At 51.0% G+C, this 15525-nt stretch overlaps 1 protein-coding gene across 1 annotated transcript; it reads right to left on the bottom strand.

Moving 5' to 3' along the window:
• Nucleotides 1-9709: 9709 nt before the first annotated feature.
• On the bottom strand, nucleotides 9710-11266 carry ZG16 (zymogen granule protein 16). Its single transcript, XM_032327881.1, has 3 exons — nucleotides 11157-11266; nucleotides 10834-10966; nucleotides 9710-10106 (listed from the first exon to the last, which is right to left on the bottom strand). The coding sequence occupies exons 1-3, from the start codon at nucleotides 11209-11211 to the stop codon at nucleotides 9791-9793; spliced, it is 504 nt and encodes a 167-aa protein (XP_032183772.1). The 5' UTR covers nucleotides 11212-11266; the 3' UTR covers nucleotides 9710-9790.
• Between the last annotated feature and the right edge of the window lie 4259 nt (nucleotides 11267-15525).

The raw sequence follows: 15525 nt of genomic DNA, 5'->3' as shown, positions 1-15525 counted from the left end.
CCGCCCCCTGCCCGGGGCTCCACCAATCACGCCTACTCGCCGCCGGAAGTCCCTGTTGGAGGCGCTCGGCTATTGCGCCCTCTAGGGGTCGCCTCCGGGACCTGCAAGGAAAAGTTTCCGCGGGCGGAGGACGCATGCGCGCAGGTTGACCGTGGGAGGCCCCGCGGCGCTGCGCTGGAACTCCGGCGCGGGAGGCCGGCCGTGGGAGGAGCTGCTGGGCGCGGCCGGGCCCTGGGCTCCCGGTACCTTCTGGCTTTCGGGTTTCCAGGCATAGATACGCGTGAGTGTAGACTGGCCGCCTCGTGTTTCCCCCTCAGCCGTGAATTTTGGTACGAATCAAGCACGGATCGAAGGCACGCCATCGACTACCCCCAAAGTTCCCTGCGTGGAATTCAGTTTTCGCTATATTGGCGGCAGAAGGGGTGATTATATGAAAAAGGAAGAGGGAAACACGGGTTATTCTAAGTGAGCTTCATTTTCTGAGGTTTCTTGCCTCGGGTTGTTTCGCGCCCTGTGGGGTGGAGGGGGGTCTTTTTTGTGGATTCCGGGACTTGAACTCAGGGCCAGTCAACGGTACTTGACCTTCTGGTCACTTCTGTCACTGCTGGAGGTCTGGACCACGCTCTCTGCATGCGGACACTCATGACGGCGCACTCACCTCTGGCTGAGCCCAGAGGCGCCAGGTGACGTCTGTGTCCTCTTAGGTCAGAGCGGAGCGCAGGAGACCGGCGCAGATGTTACTTTGTAACTCAGCACATCCGAGTGAGAGTTAAAGACGTGTGCGGTCTTGTAGCTTGTGGTTTTCACCGCGGTTCCACCCACCCGACGTCCTGGGGTTCACTGGTCTGCGAAGTAGCTACCTGTTCCTTCTGGAAGCTTAACCAGAGATGAATATCCATCTTTGAGCTCCTGGTAGGGTCCTGGCTTAGAAAGTAGGTCCAATCTATTAAAAAAAAGTAAGAGACGCCTGGGTGGCTCAGTCGTTTAAGCGGAGCCCTTGGGCTAGGGTCATGATCCCCATATCCTGGAATCGAGTCCCACATCGGGCTCCTTGCTCGGGGGCGAGCCTGCTTCTTCCGCTGCCTCTGCCTACCTGTGTGCTCGCTCTCTCTCTCTCTCTGACAAATAAATAAAAATGAAATCTTAAAAAAAAAAAAAGTGTTAGATCAGTGGTTCCCAAGTTTTTTGGCCTTGGAATCCTTTTACATTCTTAAAAAATGAGGCACCAGGGGTGCCTGACTGGCCCAGTTGGCGGACATGCATCTCTTGATCTCGAGATTACTTAAAAAATAATTTATAGATTTTTAAAAAGATTTTATTTATTTATTTTGACAAAGATCACAAGTAGGCAGAGAGGCAGGCAGGGGTGGGGAGGGGGGAAAGCTTCCAGCTGAGCAGGGAGCCTGATGGGGTCTGGATCCCAGGACCCTGAGATCATGACCTGAACCAAAGGCAGAGGCTTAACCCACTGAACCATCCAGGTGCCCACAATTTACAGATCTTAAAAACAATAAAAATTGAAACCCCAAAGATCTTTTGTTTATATGGGTTGTGTCTATTCCATAGAACTTAAAACAAATTAAAAATACTTATTCACGCACTTCAAAACTGCAGTAACAAATCCATAGAGACAGAAAGTAGATCAGGGCTTTGGTGAAAGGGTGAATTATGACTATCACCATTAGGTATGGAGTTTCTTTTTGGGTGATAGAAATGTTCTGGAATTAGTGTGGTAGTTGTACAACATAGTGAATGTACTGAAAACCACTGAAGTGTACACTTAAAAATGGTAAGTTTTATGTTGTGTGAATTCTATCTCCATTTACTTTTTTTTTTTAAGATTTTATTTATTTGTCTGAGAGCAAGAGGAGGGGAGCAGCAGTCAGAGAAGGCTCCCTGCTGAACGAGGAGCAGGATTTGGGACCAAGTCTCAGGGCCCTGGGGTCATGACCTGGGCCAAAGGCAGCCCCTTAACCAACTGAGCTATGCAGTCCGTTTATCTCCATTTAAAAATCTGCTCGAGTGGCTCAGTTATTAAGCATCTGCCTTCAGGTCAGGTTATGATCCCAAAGTCCTGGGATCGAGCCCCACATTGGGCTCCCCGCTCAGCAGGAAGCCTGCTTCTCCCTCTCCCACTCCCCCTGCTTGTGTTCCCTCTCTTGCTATGTCTCTCTCTGTCAAATAAACAAAATCTTTTTTTAAAAAAACTTATAAAAATAAATAAAAGTCTGGGGTGCCTGGGTGGCTCAGTGGGTTAAAGCCTCTGCCTTCGTTCGGCTCAGGTCGTGATCTCAGGGTCCTGGGATCAAGCCCCACATTGGGCTTTCTGCTCAGCGGGGAGCCTGCCCCCCCCACTTGTGATCTCTGTCTGTCAAGTAAATAAATAAAATCTTTAAAAAATATATAAATAACATTTTAATTTTAAAAGTAACTTTTTCAAAGGAAAGGAAAAAAATAGAAGAATGACACTGTTTTACAGTTTTACAAATAGAATGCGTGGCTTAAAAGAAAATAGCTGTATTCTGCTATCTGCTTGTGCATTCAGGATGTTGTGAGACCAATTTGTCATATAGTTTCTTGAAAACTCCACCGCATTCTCAAGAAAGGATGCAAGGGAGGAGGCAGGTGGCATCCTAGTTCTATTATGAAAATAGCTTTGGCCTCGCATACACACTCCTGAGAGAGATAATAGAGCCCCTCGGGTGGCCAGGAAGCCTTGCCAGCCTGCCCCGGGTGGCGGCGAAGCTTTGGAGGCTGCTGTGCCTGGGCCAGTTTGATGTACTTGCTGGAATGAGGCTGGCCCAGCAAAGGATTCCAGCTTTGAGAACACAAAACAGAGTAGTATATTAACATTTCAAACAAAACAAAATATTGTAATCCCTAGAGCAAGGACTCTCAAAATGTGGTCTGGGGACCCCTGGCCGCCGCAGAGTTAAAATGATTTTCATGATAATACTGAAGTCATTTGCCTTTTCACTCATTTCCTCTGGGGTATACAATGAGTTTTCCAAAAGCTCCTTGCAATGGCAGTTTGAATGCAGAACAGGCTTCACTAGTTGGTGGCGAAAAGTCACGAAAGATGGGTTGCCTTTTGGGAGTTGGGGACAGGAAGTGACAGGGAAGGACCCAGAAGGAATTTGGTGGGGGGGTGATATCCTATGTATCTTGATAGAAGGGTTTGGGTTCAACAGGTATATGCATTTGACAGAAATCATGTGCAGAATCTTGTAAGGTGTTGTTTCTAAGGTGTTTGAAAATCACGGACATGTGGAAAATGCCCAGATTTTCGCGTCAGAAAGACCTGAGTTTGACCCTGACCTTGATCCCGCCGGCTGCTGTGTTTGTGACTTGGAACGTGATACAGCAGTTAGCGGAGTGCCTGAAGCTTCACGGGCACCTAATAAGTATTTGCAGTATGAGCGAAGGAAGCCATGTAATCTTTCAGAGTCTAGTTTGTGCTAAGTCTGAGAACGCCCACTTCGTTTGGCCCAACTAAGCTTTAGAGGGTTTCCGGGTGACTTTTCTTTGATGGCACACTGATGCAGAAAAGAGGGGAAAAACCAGGGTTTGCTCGGTTATTACCGATGGGGGAATGAGCACGAGTTGAAGGCCTGGAGGGGTGGAGACACAGTGACCCGCGACACGTGCCACTGTAACTCTCAAACCTACAAACCCAACTGATTTCAGTCTTGGTGACATCACTGGTGACGTCATCTGAAACTGAGACTACGCTTACTACTTTCCAACAGGATCTTTGTCACAATGAAATGAGGTACTTTGACAGAGTGCCTGGACTCCTCACGCATGATGCAAAGTAAGTGCACGTTCCTTTTTCCGTGTCCCGTCCCGCCCTGCTGTTTTCTTCTGTATTTGCTGTCCTGCCGCAGCACACACAAGTCTGCGTCTAACACTAAGGATTGCCTCCTCTCAGTGGCCGGCCTTGAAGTTATGGGGCGCAAAACTTTCTTGAAACCCGCAAGCTGTAGGCCGAGGGGAGTCCTCGGTTTCTTGGAGAGTCGGGTTCTGTTGGTGGTTGTCGTTCACGGATTTGACCTTGGCTGTCTCCTGGGTGACTGCGTCAGCGGGGCGGATTGAGGTTTCTCTGCTCCCGGGAATGCGCCAGACGCCTGGCACGGTCTTTACTGGAAATGGCTCTTTGCCCCCGACCCTCTGCAGTGGGAGCTGGAGGACTCCATTCCAGCCACTGTGGAGTTCCGGATGATCCAAAGGAGGAAATAGCCATAGTTACATTATCACCCAGTTGATTTGGTTTATTTGTGACCTGCTGTAGGGAGGAAGTTTTTTGTTTTGTTTTTCTATATTTTATTTTATTCATTTATTTTAGATTTTGTTTATTTGAGAGAGAAAGAGAGAGGGAGAGTACAGAGGGAGAGTGGGAAGGAGAAGCAGACTCCCTGCTGAGCACGGAGCCCCATGAAAGGTTCTATCCCAGGACCCTGGGATCTTGACCTCAACTGAAGGCAGACGCCCAGTCGACTGAGCCACCCGCCCAGTCGACTGAGCCACCCAGGAGCCCCTCAAGATTTTACTTCTTTTTTTTTTTTTTTTTTTCATTTGTTTGACAGGCAGAGATCACAAGTAGGCAGAGAGCGAGAGAGAAGGGGAAGCAGGCTCCCTGTTGAGCAGAGAGCCTGATGCGGGACTCGATCCCAGAACCCTGGGATCATGACCTGAGCTGAAGACAGAGTCTCCAACCCACTGAGCCACCCAGGCGCCCCTCAAGATTTTATTTTTAATAATTTCTACACCTAACATGGGGCTCGACCTTAACAACCCTGAGATCAAGAGTCCCATGCTGTACCGACTGAGCCCACCAGGCGCCCGTAGCTGGCCGAGGGGGACAAGGTGATGAGGTGTGGGGAGAGGCGTCCTTTTTGAGAGGGTGCCTTTCAGCTGCAGGTTGCCATCAGAGGAGCTGTGGGCTCTCTTTGTAGCTTGTGGGCCTTGGCGACCTTCGTTCCGGGCATGCTCCCGAGCACTCCCTACTTGGGGGGAGCTCGGTTATCCCTCGATGGCGTTCAACCAGTGCACAATGAGGCCAGTTGTTTTCACGTAACAATAAAGTCTTAGAAATTAGATTTCTAGGATATACGAGCCCGATACATCTTAGAAAGCATGTGACCCAGAGGAGCTCATTTTACAAATAGGTGATTGAAAGCCAGAGAGGTTAAGGGATTTGACTGAGGCTGTGTAGCTGTGCGGGGAGGTAGGACTTAGCTTTCCCAAGTCTCTGGACATTACTCTTGTCAACTCACTGTGACCTTTAGAAGCAAATAGCTAAGTTCCCAGCATTCCGCAGTAACCGATTTATCTGATTTCGGTCAGCAAACTCCTTCACTGCCTGCGGTTGTCCTGACTCCTCACCCCAGCCCTCCTAGGGTTGCTCAGGTGCAACAGGTAGTTCTAGTTCAGTTTGACTAGGGCTGTAGGAGGGCATTCAATCAAACTAACCTAGGTGTTGCCGTGAGGATGCTTTGTAGAGGCAGTTACCATCTACGATCATATGACCTTAAGTAATGATCCTGGGTCAGCTGGGTGGGTCTCACCCAGTGAGTTGAGAGGCTTAAAATAAAATAAATAAGAAATAAAAGCAAAACTGGTACTGCATGGTATCACTTATGTGTGATACACGCTACACTTGAGCTCAGGGTGGTGAGTTCAAGCCCAGCCTTCAGAGTAGAGATTACTTAAAAAAGAGGGGAGGAGGCACCTGGGTGGCTCAGTGAGCTAAGTGTCTGCCTTCGGCTCAGGTTGTCCTGGGATTCGGTGCCCTCTGCCATTCTTGGTTATGCTCTCTCCCTCTCTCTCTGTCAAATAAATAAATAAAATCTTTAAAAAAAAAAAAGTGAAACACATAAGAAACAGTAGGATGTGGTTGCTAAGAGCTGGGAAATATGGGAAATGAGAAGATGTTGGTAAAAGGGCATAGACTTTCCTCCGTGTCGCACGGTGACTTAGTGGAAAATACTATATTAAATGATTGCAGTTTGCTAAGAGAGTAGATCTTAGGCATTCTCACCAACAAAAAAATTTTTCTTAAGGTAACTGTTGATTAAAATAAGATATGGGAAGTGCCTGGGTGGCTCAGTCAGTTAAGCGTCTGCCTTTTGCTCAGGTCATGGTCCTAGGGTCCTGGGATGGAGCCCCTCCTCTGGTTCCCTGCTCAGTGGGGAGTCTGCTTTTCCCATTCCCTCTGCCCCTCCCCCTTGCTTGTGCATTCTCTCTTTCAAATAAATAAATAAAATATTTTCTAAAAAATAATAAATAAGATATGGGAATGTAATATACAATGTACGGGGTACAGTCAATGATATTGTAACAATTTTTTAAAGATATTACTTATTTATTTTATTATTTATCATTATTATTTGAGAGATAGAGTGAGCATGAGCAGGGGTGGGGGAGAAACAGAGGGACAAGCCGACTCTGATGACCACGGAGGGCTCCATCTCACCATCCTGAGATCACAACCCGAGCCAAAACCAAGAGTCGGATGCTTAATGGACTGCACCACCCGGACGATCCGACCACTTCATCATGTATATAAATACTGAATCACTATGTTGCACACCTGAAACTAATACAATATTGTATGTCAATTATTCTTCAATTAAAAAAAATTTTTAAGGCAACTGTGAGATGATGGGTGTGTTAATGAGCTTGACTGTGGGAGTGCTTTGTCCACGCACATGTATCAAACTATCACACTGTATACTTCAAAAATATTAGAATTCTACTTGTCAATTATACTTCAGCAAAGCTGGGAAAAAATTTAAGAAAATTAAGTTACTAAATGTGTAAATTTTGATAACATAAGACATTAATTTACAAGGAAGTGAAAGAAAAAAACTGGGGTTTCCCTGAGGAAAAAGAAATTTTGCCTCTGGACCGCAGCACACCCTCCTGCCCGAGTTCTCAGACGGCCAGCCCGCCCTCCAGATTTTAGACTTGCCTCACCCGCCTCCACATCTGGGGAGCCAAGTCTCTGCAATAAATCCTGTCATCTCTCGGGGTCACCTCTTGGGCTCAGTGGGTAGAACATGTGACTCTTAATCCTGGGGTTGTGAGATCGGGCCCCGTGTCGGGCCCCATGCTGGGGATAGAGGCTGCTTAATATTCTCTCTCCGTCTTCCTCGGCCCCTGGCACCCTAAAAATTAATAAATTTTAAAACAAGGCTAATTTTCCCTTGTTCTCCTCATCCCAGAGAGGATCCCACTCTTCCCAGTTGCTGATACTAGACGCGGCAGCTCTTCTAGACTCCGCTCCTTCACGTACCTTTCTGCGCTCATGGATCAAGTTCTCCGGAGCCCCCTCTGCCGGGAATCTCTCAAATCCGCCCCCTTCTCTTCCTCACACTGTTGCCTTTCTTCTCTGATCTAGACCTATTAGCCAGTACCCTGCTTCCCCTTCAATCTGTTTTCCCCACTTGTACCAGAAAAAAATGACTTTCTTATAAATCTTATCAATCCCTCGGGCGAAATTTTGGCTAAATGGCTTCCTGGAGCCCCTAAAATAAACAATAGATTTAGCGTGACGTTCACGGCTCCAGCCTCTCCATGACATTTCATCTTTACCCAGTTGTACTTTGCATTTTAGCTGTGCTAAACCACTTTTCATTTTTGTATGTTCATATTTCTGCATAACCTGGAGCCTGCGCCCAGGACTGGGCCCCTGTACACATGTGCACACACGTACACACACACACAGAGACACACACACACCCTCCCATCACCACGTCTTCCCCTCAACTAGAGGAAGAGAACCCAACTTTCAGTGGTCTTTGTATTCCAAAGCACCGAGCAGAGAATATTTGATAAATGATTAGCTCACTTCAGCAATTTTCAGACTTTATAAGTAAAGAAAAATTTTCTTGAAGTCAAATCTGGTACAAAAGCCTAATGTAACTAGGCAAAAGCCAGGAATCGCACTACTCCATCCCCTTCTGCTGTTTCTGCCTCTTAGATGAGAGTGTGGTCCAACCTCCCCCCCCCCAAACCACCCCCACCCGCCTCCGATGAAAGCGCTGGTTTAGAGCCCATCCTAAAATTGACCAGATAGCTGCGGTCAGACTTGGCCACACACAGGAACAAAGTACTGACGTGCTAGGACATGGATGAACCTTGCAAATATGCCCAGGGGGAGAAGCCAGACACAAAAGGCCACGGTATTGTATGCTTCCTTCTACACGAAATGGCGAAATGTCGGGAATAGGCAAATCCATAGAGACAGAAAGTAGATGAGTGGTTCCAAGGGGCTGGGACAGAGGAATGGGGAGTGACTGCTTAACGGGCACGAGGTTTCTTTCTGAGCTGATGACAGTATCCTGGAATTCGAGATGATGGTTGCACCATCTGAATGTACTAAAAGCCACCGGAATGACACACTTTAAAAGGGTGGATCTTCGGTGCTGTGTATCTCAGAAAAAAATTACAGTGACATCATTACTCCATTCTGTGGAGTTGTTTGAGAGGAAGAAAGAAATTGTTAAAAAAAACAAGCTAGATACGAGTTTGCTTCTGTAATGTTAACATTTCTTTTCTTTCTTTCTTTTTTTTATATAACATTTCTTTCTAAAATTACATGTAGGGATGTCTGGGTGGTTCAGGCAGTGAAGCTGATGCCTTCAGCTCAGGTCATGATCCCAGGGTCCTGGGATCGAGTCCCACATCAGCTTCCTTGCTCCGCGGGGAGCCTGCTTCTGCCTCTGCCTGCCCTTCCCCCTGCTTGTGCTCTCTCTCTTCCTCTCTCTCCGACAAATAAATAAACAAAATCTGTAAAAAACAAAACTAAAATTACGTGGACATACTTGTCATCTTTGTCTCACTGGAAAGAAATGATCCCCCTGAGGTCAATCAATCTTTTGGGAGCACTGAGTGACTTCCCCCAGCCCCAACCACCACACGGAAAGAAGAAACAAAAAACTGTTCACAATCTTAGGACTGGCAACTAGAGTCCGAAGAATTCTCTTCGAAGTAATTTTATATTCTCGCTGTATCTATGTAGCCAACAGCAACCCTCCTGTCCCTGAAAAGCCATGATGGAAAGCCACCCTTCTGATCATGCCCTTTCTTGAGGATAGTATTGGCCGAGTACAAGGCATTGGGAAGGTGATGGCTTCTTAGGGAAGGAAGCCCAGTTCTTCACGAGCTAAGCTAAGCAAGGACACCGGTGCTGCTGGGCACAGGTGGGGGGCAGCTAGGCAGGAGTAACGTAGGCCAAGCTTCAGGAGTCAGGTGGATTCTGGGAAAGAACAAAGGAAAACGGCCCAGGCCACAGACAGCAAGTGAGTCAAGGTCAAGGGCCTTTTGGTGGAAAGGCTTTATCTCCAGGGGCGAGGAGGGCTAGAGAGTGGAACATCTGGGACTTGGGTGATAAGACACAGCTAGTCCTTACCCTCCGCCTCAGAACCCCAGTTTGGGTAAACAGTCCCAGAAGCTCTCCTTGAAAACGAGTTGGTACAAGCTGGAATCTTATCTCCTCTGATAACTTACGAAGAAAAGCCCAAGACTCTTACACCTCCCTCTCTCTCTCTCTCTCTCTCTCTCTCTCTCTCCCACTCTTCCCCAGAGCGACGTCCCACAGACAGCCAGACACAAGACCCGCACCTCCGGAGCCCAAGCCGGGAGGCGGGTCCCAGTGCACACACCCACAGACACAAGTGGCCGCTATGTCCTTTTATTTTTTTTGATGGAGCCACGTGGATGAGGTTAGTGGTAGAGACGGTCTCCCACCCCCACCGCAGTGCCCGGCCTGGGACGAGCCTGGGGTTCAGCAACTGCCACAGTCACTGGGGTAGCTGTCCCAGTGCAAGCCGATGGCATTGATGAGGGAACCCGAGCGGCCGCTGATGAACCGGAGGACGGTGTTGGGGTACAGGGGGACGGCGTTGAAACTCGTGCCTGTGTCCTTCCCGAAAGGCAGGTAACGGCCCTTGTCAGTCACGAAGACCAGCTTCCTCAGGTAATACTTGTACTTGCCAGACACCTGGATCACGGACTCCCCGGGGTGCAGGAAGATCTCCTCCAGGTCGCCCTGGGTGCCTCCCACGTAGTCGCTCCACACCTTGCCGTAGCGGACCTGGAGACTAGGGGCCGGGCGGGGAGGCGAGGAAGACGCACACTGAGCGGGCTGACCAGGATGCAGGACCTCTTGGCGTACCCTCCAAGACCCGCAAACCGGGGACAGGGGGGACAAGTCTCCTGCCAGTCCCACGGCATGGGAGGGATGAGGGAGCCCTTGAGATCGTACGGGGAACTTCAACTCATTTTGCCAAAACACACACAGGCTCAGAAAGGAAAAGTAACTTAGCCAGAGTCAGCCAGACCAGACCAGTGCAGGAGCTTGATTTGGGGAACTCTAGATTCCCGCTGTGCCGGCCACCACACGCCCCCCACCCCCCGCCACCCCATGCGAAAGGAGCAGAAGGAATATTCTGGAAGCCTCTCATGAGGGCAGAGACTTTGTTGTCCCAGGATGTAGTCCAGGCTCAGAAGATGCATATTTCGGGGGAGAAACATCAGCAAAGAGGGAGAAATGCCTGAGGGGGCTTATGCCTCTGGTGGGGGGGGGGGGTTGGGCACCAAACCAGCCAGCTTCTAGGCCCCCCAGCAGCCATGCTAGAAGATTTGCCCAAGGTCACGTGTGCTGGGGGCTGGAGGGCTGGTTGTGGCAGCGCTGGCCTCAGATCTCTTTCACATACATATTATCCCTGGGACTTTGACTGGAACAGACGTGACCCCAAGTAGACTGAGAACTTCCCAGTTCACCAAGATCAGAGGATCCTCAAACCAGAGAAACGCAGAGAATCTTACCCTACGATGTAGTATCTGTTGACGCGGACGCGGATGGCGGTGATGGGGCCTTCCAGCTGGTAGCCAGAATGAGAGAAGCGCTCTCCTCCACCGCCCCCATACTCTCCATTGTAGGAGGAGGCCCTCGCCTGAACTGGAGGGGACAGGAGGAGTCAGAGAAGAAACCTCAGGAGCTGAGTTTCTCCCCACCACCCCAGTACCTCCCACAACTCAGTGCCCACCACCCCAAGCCAGCCTCTGAAATTGAGCCGTGGCCACCAGCATTGCAGAAGGCTGCCTTCCCATGATGCTAGTGCTGGGCTCCTGGCTTCTTTCTCACTTACTGGCCTTGGCCGAGGCTGATGCACAGAGAAGGGCCAGAAGAGCGATGGCCAACATTCTGGGGCTGAAGTGGAAAGAAAGCAGAAAGTCAAGGCTTAGCCTTTTTCCTTTGGACTTCATCCTAGCCAGGCATCCCTGACCTCCAGCTGAGACTCCACCTTCTTTATGCTTCAACTCAGACCTAACTGACCTAGTCTTGGGCTTGGAAAGGATTGTCTCTAATCTCTGGTCCTGCTCCTGGAAGACTATCTACTGTGTCCGTAACCCCTCTGTCCTCCCTGGTCTGGAGGTAGCCAACACCCTTCTTCTATCCCAGGTCAGAAGATCAATCCTAACCTTCTATCTGGGCCAAGCTGTGTTACGTCCTGTTCCCTCCCAGCACGAAGCAGGAAGAGAGTTTGCAAAGAAGTGGAGACCGTCTCCAGATCTTAGGGACGGTTGAGTTTTCCAACCAAGAGTCTGAGCATGACCAGCTGAAATCTGCCTGTGATGCACTGGCCTGGCTCGGGGGACCTCCTGGGCAGAGGTAAAATTCTTAGCTTCGCGCTGGTCTCAGGTCAGAAGGAAAGGAGCATTTTAGAGCTGTGTCTGTGTCACCCGGGGAGCAGAGGTGATGAGAGACGAGACTGTGCCACCATGAGCATCAGAGTAGTTCAGGCAGAGGTGGACACACTGAGAGATTGCACGGGGAGTTTGGACCGGCTCAAGATAATAGATTTCAGGGGCGCCTGGCGGGCTCAGTGGGTTAAGCCTCTGCCTACGACTTAGGTCATGATCCCGGGGTCCTGGGATCGAGCCCCTCATCAGGCTCTCTGCTCAGCGGGGAGCCTGCTTCCCTCTCTCTCTCTGCCTCTCTGCCTACTTGTGATCTCTGTCTGTCAAATAAATAAAATCTTTAAAAAGAAAAAAAAGACAATAGATTTCAGACGCCTGCTCCACGTATCATCCTTCTTTCCCCACTAACACAAATCTGGCCACATCAATGCTCCCGAGCACCCCAGGCATCCCCAGTCCTTCCACAGAGACCCGGATATCTTAGCACCCCATTCAGCCGCAGCGTCCCAGCCTCGCTGACAACGCAGGTGTCCTCTGCCACTCAGTCCGGGCAGGTTCCTGCCCAGCTCAGCTTGAATTCCCCCCAACTCAACCCAGCCATCCCTGTCACCCCTTCGCTCAGGCCTCGGTCACCCCTCACCTGGCTGTTTCAAGTGCAAAGTAACCCCCTGACGCTTTCTGATCTTTTATACCAGGTCCAAGTCCTCCCCCTGCTGTTTATCGTGTGAACCTCACCTCCTGAGCAAATACGGTCAATCTGTTAGGGTGAGTCGTCAGGCCGAGTCCTGAATTTCTTATCCTGCCTCTCCCCAGCACGGGTTCTAGATCACAGGGTGGGGTTCGCTCGGGGCCAAGGCCCAGATCTCAGGACTCCCAGAACGCACTTGAGAAAACTTCACCAACCGAAGGGGCGGCAGCTTTGGGTGGGAGAAGTTACCGATCACTGCTGGGTGTGGTCTAAGTCTCTCTCTCCCCTCTTTGGGTGTCCGCAGGTGCGATCCCCCCGCAAGCTGTCATCTTTCAGGATAAGCACTGTCCTCGTAGGGCATTTGAATCATAGATCCTGCTGGAAAGGGATTCTAGTCGCCACGTCCTGTACTTAGGAGCGCCTACTATCTTCCAGACAATTGTTTCTGTCTTCCCTGTTACTATATATATATCCAAACATAAAGAAAAATGAAAAGAATTACACAGTGACACCCGTATAGCCCCATGTCCATTCTGCCCTAGTTACTATTTCGCTGTACTTGCTCCCCATCGCCACGCCCGCCCATCTGTCTATCCTCAACCTGCCAGATGGTTCACAAACCTTTTCTGAAAGGGTAACATGGTGCTGCAGGTGAACACTGAACACCTGTAGATCCCCTCCTGGGGTCAGACAGTCCGGCCAGAGGGCCAAGTGGGAAGCTAACGAAGTAGACCGGTCCTCCTTCGGGGGCAGATCGGGGCTCAGGAACTTAGGACTTCTGGGAGCCACAGCTGAACATTTTGGGGGTTACGCCCACACAGAACCATCCTCCCCGGTCCTGTCCCCAGTGCCCCCACGTGCCAGCCCCAAGGTCTGAAACCTCCCCGGGGCTGACCTCATAGATTTCTCTTCGAAGGCCCTTCCATTCCCTGTAAGTCCCTAGGATGGACTCCTGAGTCCTACTTGGACTCGCCTAGGGTTGGCTCTTTGACCCTCTGCGTCAGCTGATCCTCCCGAGCAGAGGGAAGGAGGGAGCCCAGGGAGGGGCTGGAGTCATTAGCCTCTTATTGCTGACCAGGAGCCGGACACACAGAGCACCCACCCCCCCCTCATCGGCTCGACGTCCGGGAGTGCGGACTCCTCCCCAGAAAGCCAGGCAGCCCCACCTGAAGGAGCCGGAGATAGGACAGGGCTCCTCCCCCGGCGGTTCCAGAATAAGGAGGGCAGCCGAGGATGTGTTGTCTGACCTCTCTTCTCCAAGGTCAAAACAAGCCTGTCCTGCTGACCTAACTTCTCCTTCATTCCAGATATTTTGTTCTGTCTCTGGCCCTCTCCGGTTTTCCTTTCTTTCCCGGTTCTCTCCTTGTCTTGATCTTAAACCCCGCGGCGCATCTCCCGCTCTGAGGATTTTTCTTTAAACTCCCTCTCTCGGTGCCTTTTTCCTGCTGCTGCTGTTCTTTGTCCCCCCCCCCCAGTCCCTCTCTCTCCTCTTCCTTCTTAGGAGTAGATCCCACAGGATGGAACCGAACACCGAGTGTTGAAGACGGCAGCTCAGAGAGGTCTGAGACCTTGGGAGAATGCCCGGGTCTTTCCACGCATGACAGACCTGGGACCCTCAGGACAGGGGCTCCCGTGCTTATCATAGCTTCACTCTGATGCGCGGACCCCGCCTACGAGGAGAGCCGGAGTGTCTCCTATGCCTGCAGCCTGGTCCCTAGCTTCCCCACAGCAGGCCTCCAGCCCCTCTCCAGAGGGCAAGAGAGGCCTTTCTTCCCGTGGGAGGGGTCTCCAGGCTCATCCTCTGTCGGTCCCGGAGACCAGATGGGCCCTTGTGCCCCGCATGCGGGGACGTCCGGCAAACACTCTGACTCCGTGCCTGAAGAGCCCGGAGGAAGATGACGGAGGCAGAGGGACACCAGGCCCCCCTCCGCTTCCACTTCATTGGCTCCGGTTTGAACGTTCCGCAATGTACCCGTGTGTCTGCCGGGGGCCTACCTTAGTCCTAGAGGGAGTGGGAGTCACCGGATGCCCAGCCTACATTCCCCCCTCCACAGGCTGTAGAAGTCCAAAGCCTCCCCAGGCTTTCTGCGGCTGGGGCAGCTTGCATTCTGTCTGTCTGTCCGTCTTCCCTGCCCTCTTGGCAAAGCAACTGACGGAATACACTGAAGGAGCATCTGCGTGTTGGAGGTGCCCAGACGCTGGACAGCCCGCCCCAGGGGGAGTCCCCGAACCCACAGAAGCTGTCACTCCACGGAGCATCAGACAACCAGTGCACTGACAGCACAAGACAGACAGTGAGAAAATACAGCGGGGCGCCTGGCTGGCTCGTGGGCTGAGCCTCTACCTTGCGCTCAGGTCGTGATCTCAGGGCCCTGGGATGGAGCCAGGCATCTGCCTCTCCGCTCAGCAGGAGCCTGCTTCCCCCCGCCCCCACCTCTCTCTGCCTGCCTCTCTGTCTACTTGTGATCTCTCGCTCTGTCAAATAAGTAAATAAAATCTTAAAAAAAAAAAAAGAAAAGAAAAGAAAAGAAAAGAAAGAGTGAACCAAAAGCAAGGCTGTGGAAGCTGTTCCCTCTGCCTGGGAGGCCACCCTCCTTGGGTAATATTCCTAAAGACCTGACGGAAGCAATGGACAGAGGACAGATGTTCGGGTGAAGACTGGGCCTGGCGAAGGCACGGCTACCAATGCCCTGAGCACGGAGGGTGCGGGCTGTGTGCAGGGGCAAAGGGAGGTTCTGGGCAGCCCCTGTGGTCAGGAGTTTGGATTCCTCCTGATGGTAAGGGGAGCCATTGAGGGGTTTTGCCTTTATTTTTATATTTTTAAAGATTTACTTATTTATTTGACAGAGACAGAGACACACAGCAAGAGAGGGAACAGAAACAGGGGGCCTCCCTTGGAACAGGGAGCCCGGTGCAGGGCTCCGTCCCAGAACCCTGGGATCAGGAACCCCCCCCCCAAAGGTAGACGCTAAGACTGAGCCACCCAGGTGCCCTGGGTTTTGCCTTTTAAAAGTGGCAAGTGGAGGGGACGCCTGGGGGGCTCAGTGGGTTAAGCCGCTGCCTTCGGCTCAGGTCATGATCTCAGGGTCCTGGGATCGAGCCCCGCATTGGCTCTGCTCAGCAGGGAG

The sequence above is a fragment of the Mustela erminea genome, chromosome 20 (genome assembly GCF_009829155.1).
Source record: "Mustela erminea isolate mMusErm1 chromosome 20, mMusErm1.Pri, whole genome shotgun sequence".
NCBI classification, from domain to species: Eukaryota; Metazoa; Chordata; class Mammalia; order Carnivora; family Mustelidae; genus Mustela; species Mustela erminea.
This window is presented reverse-complemented; position numbering and strand designations above follow the sequence as displayed.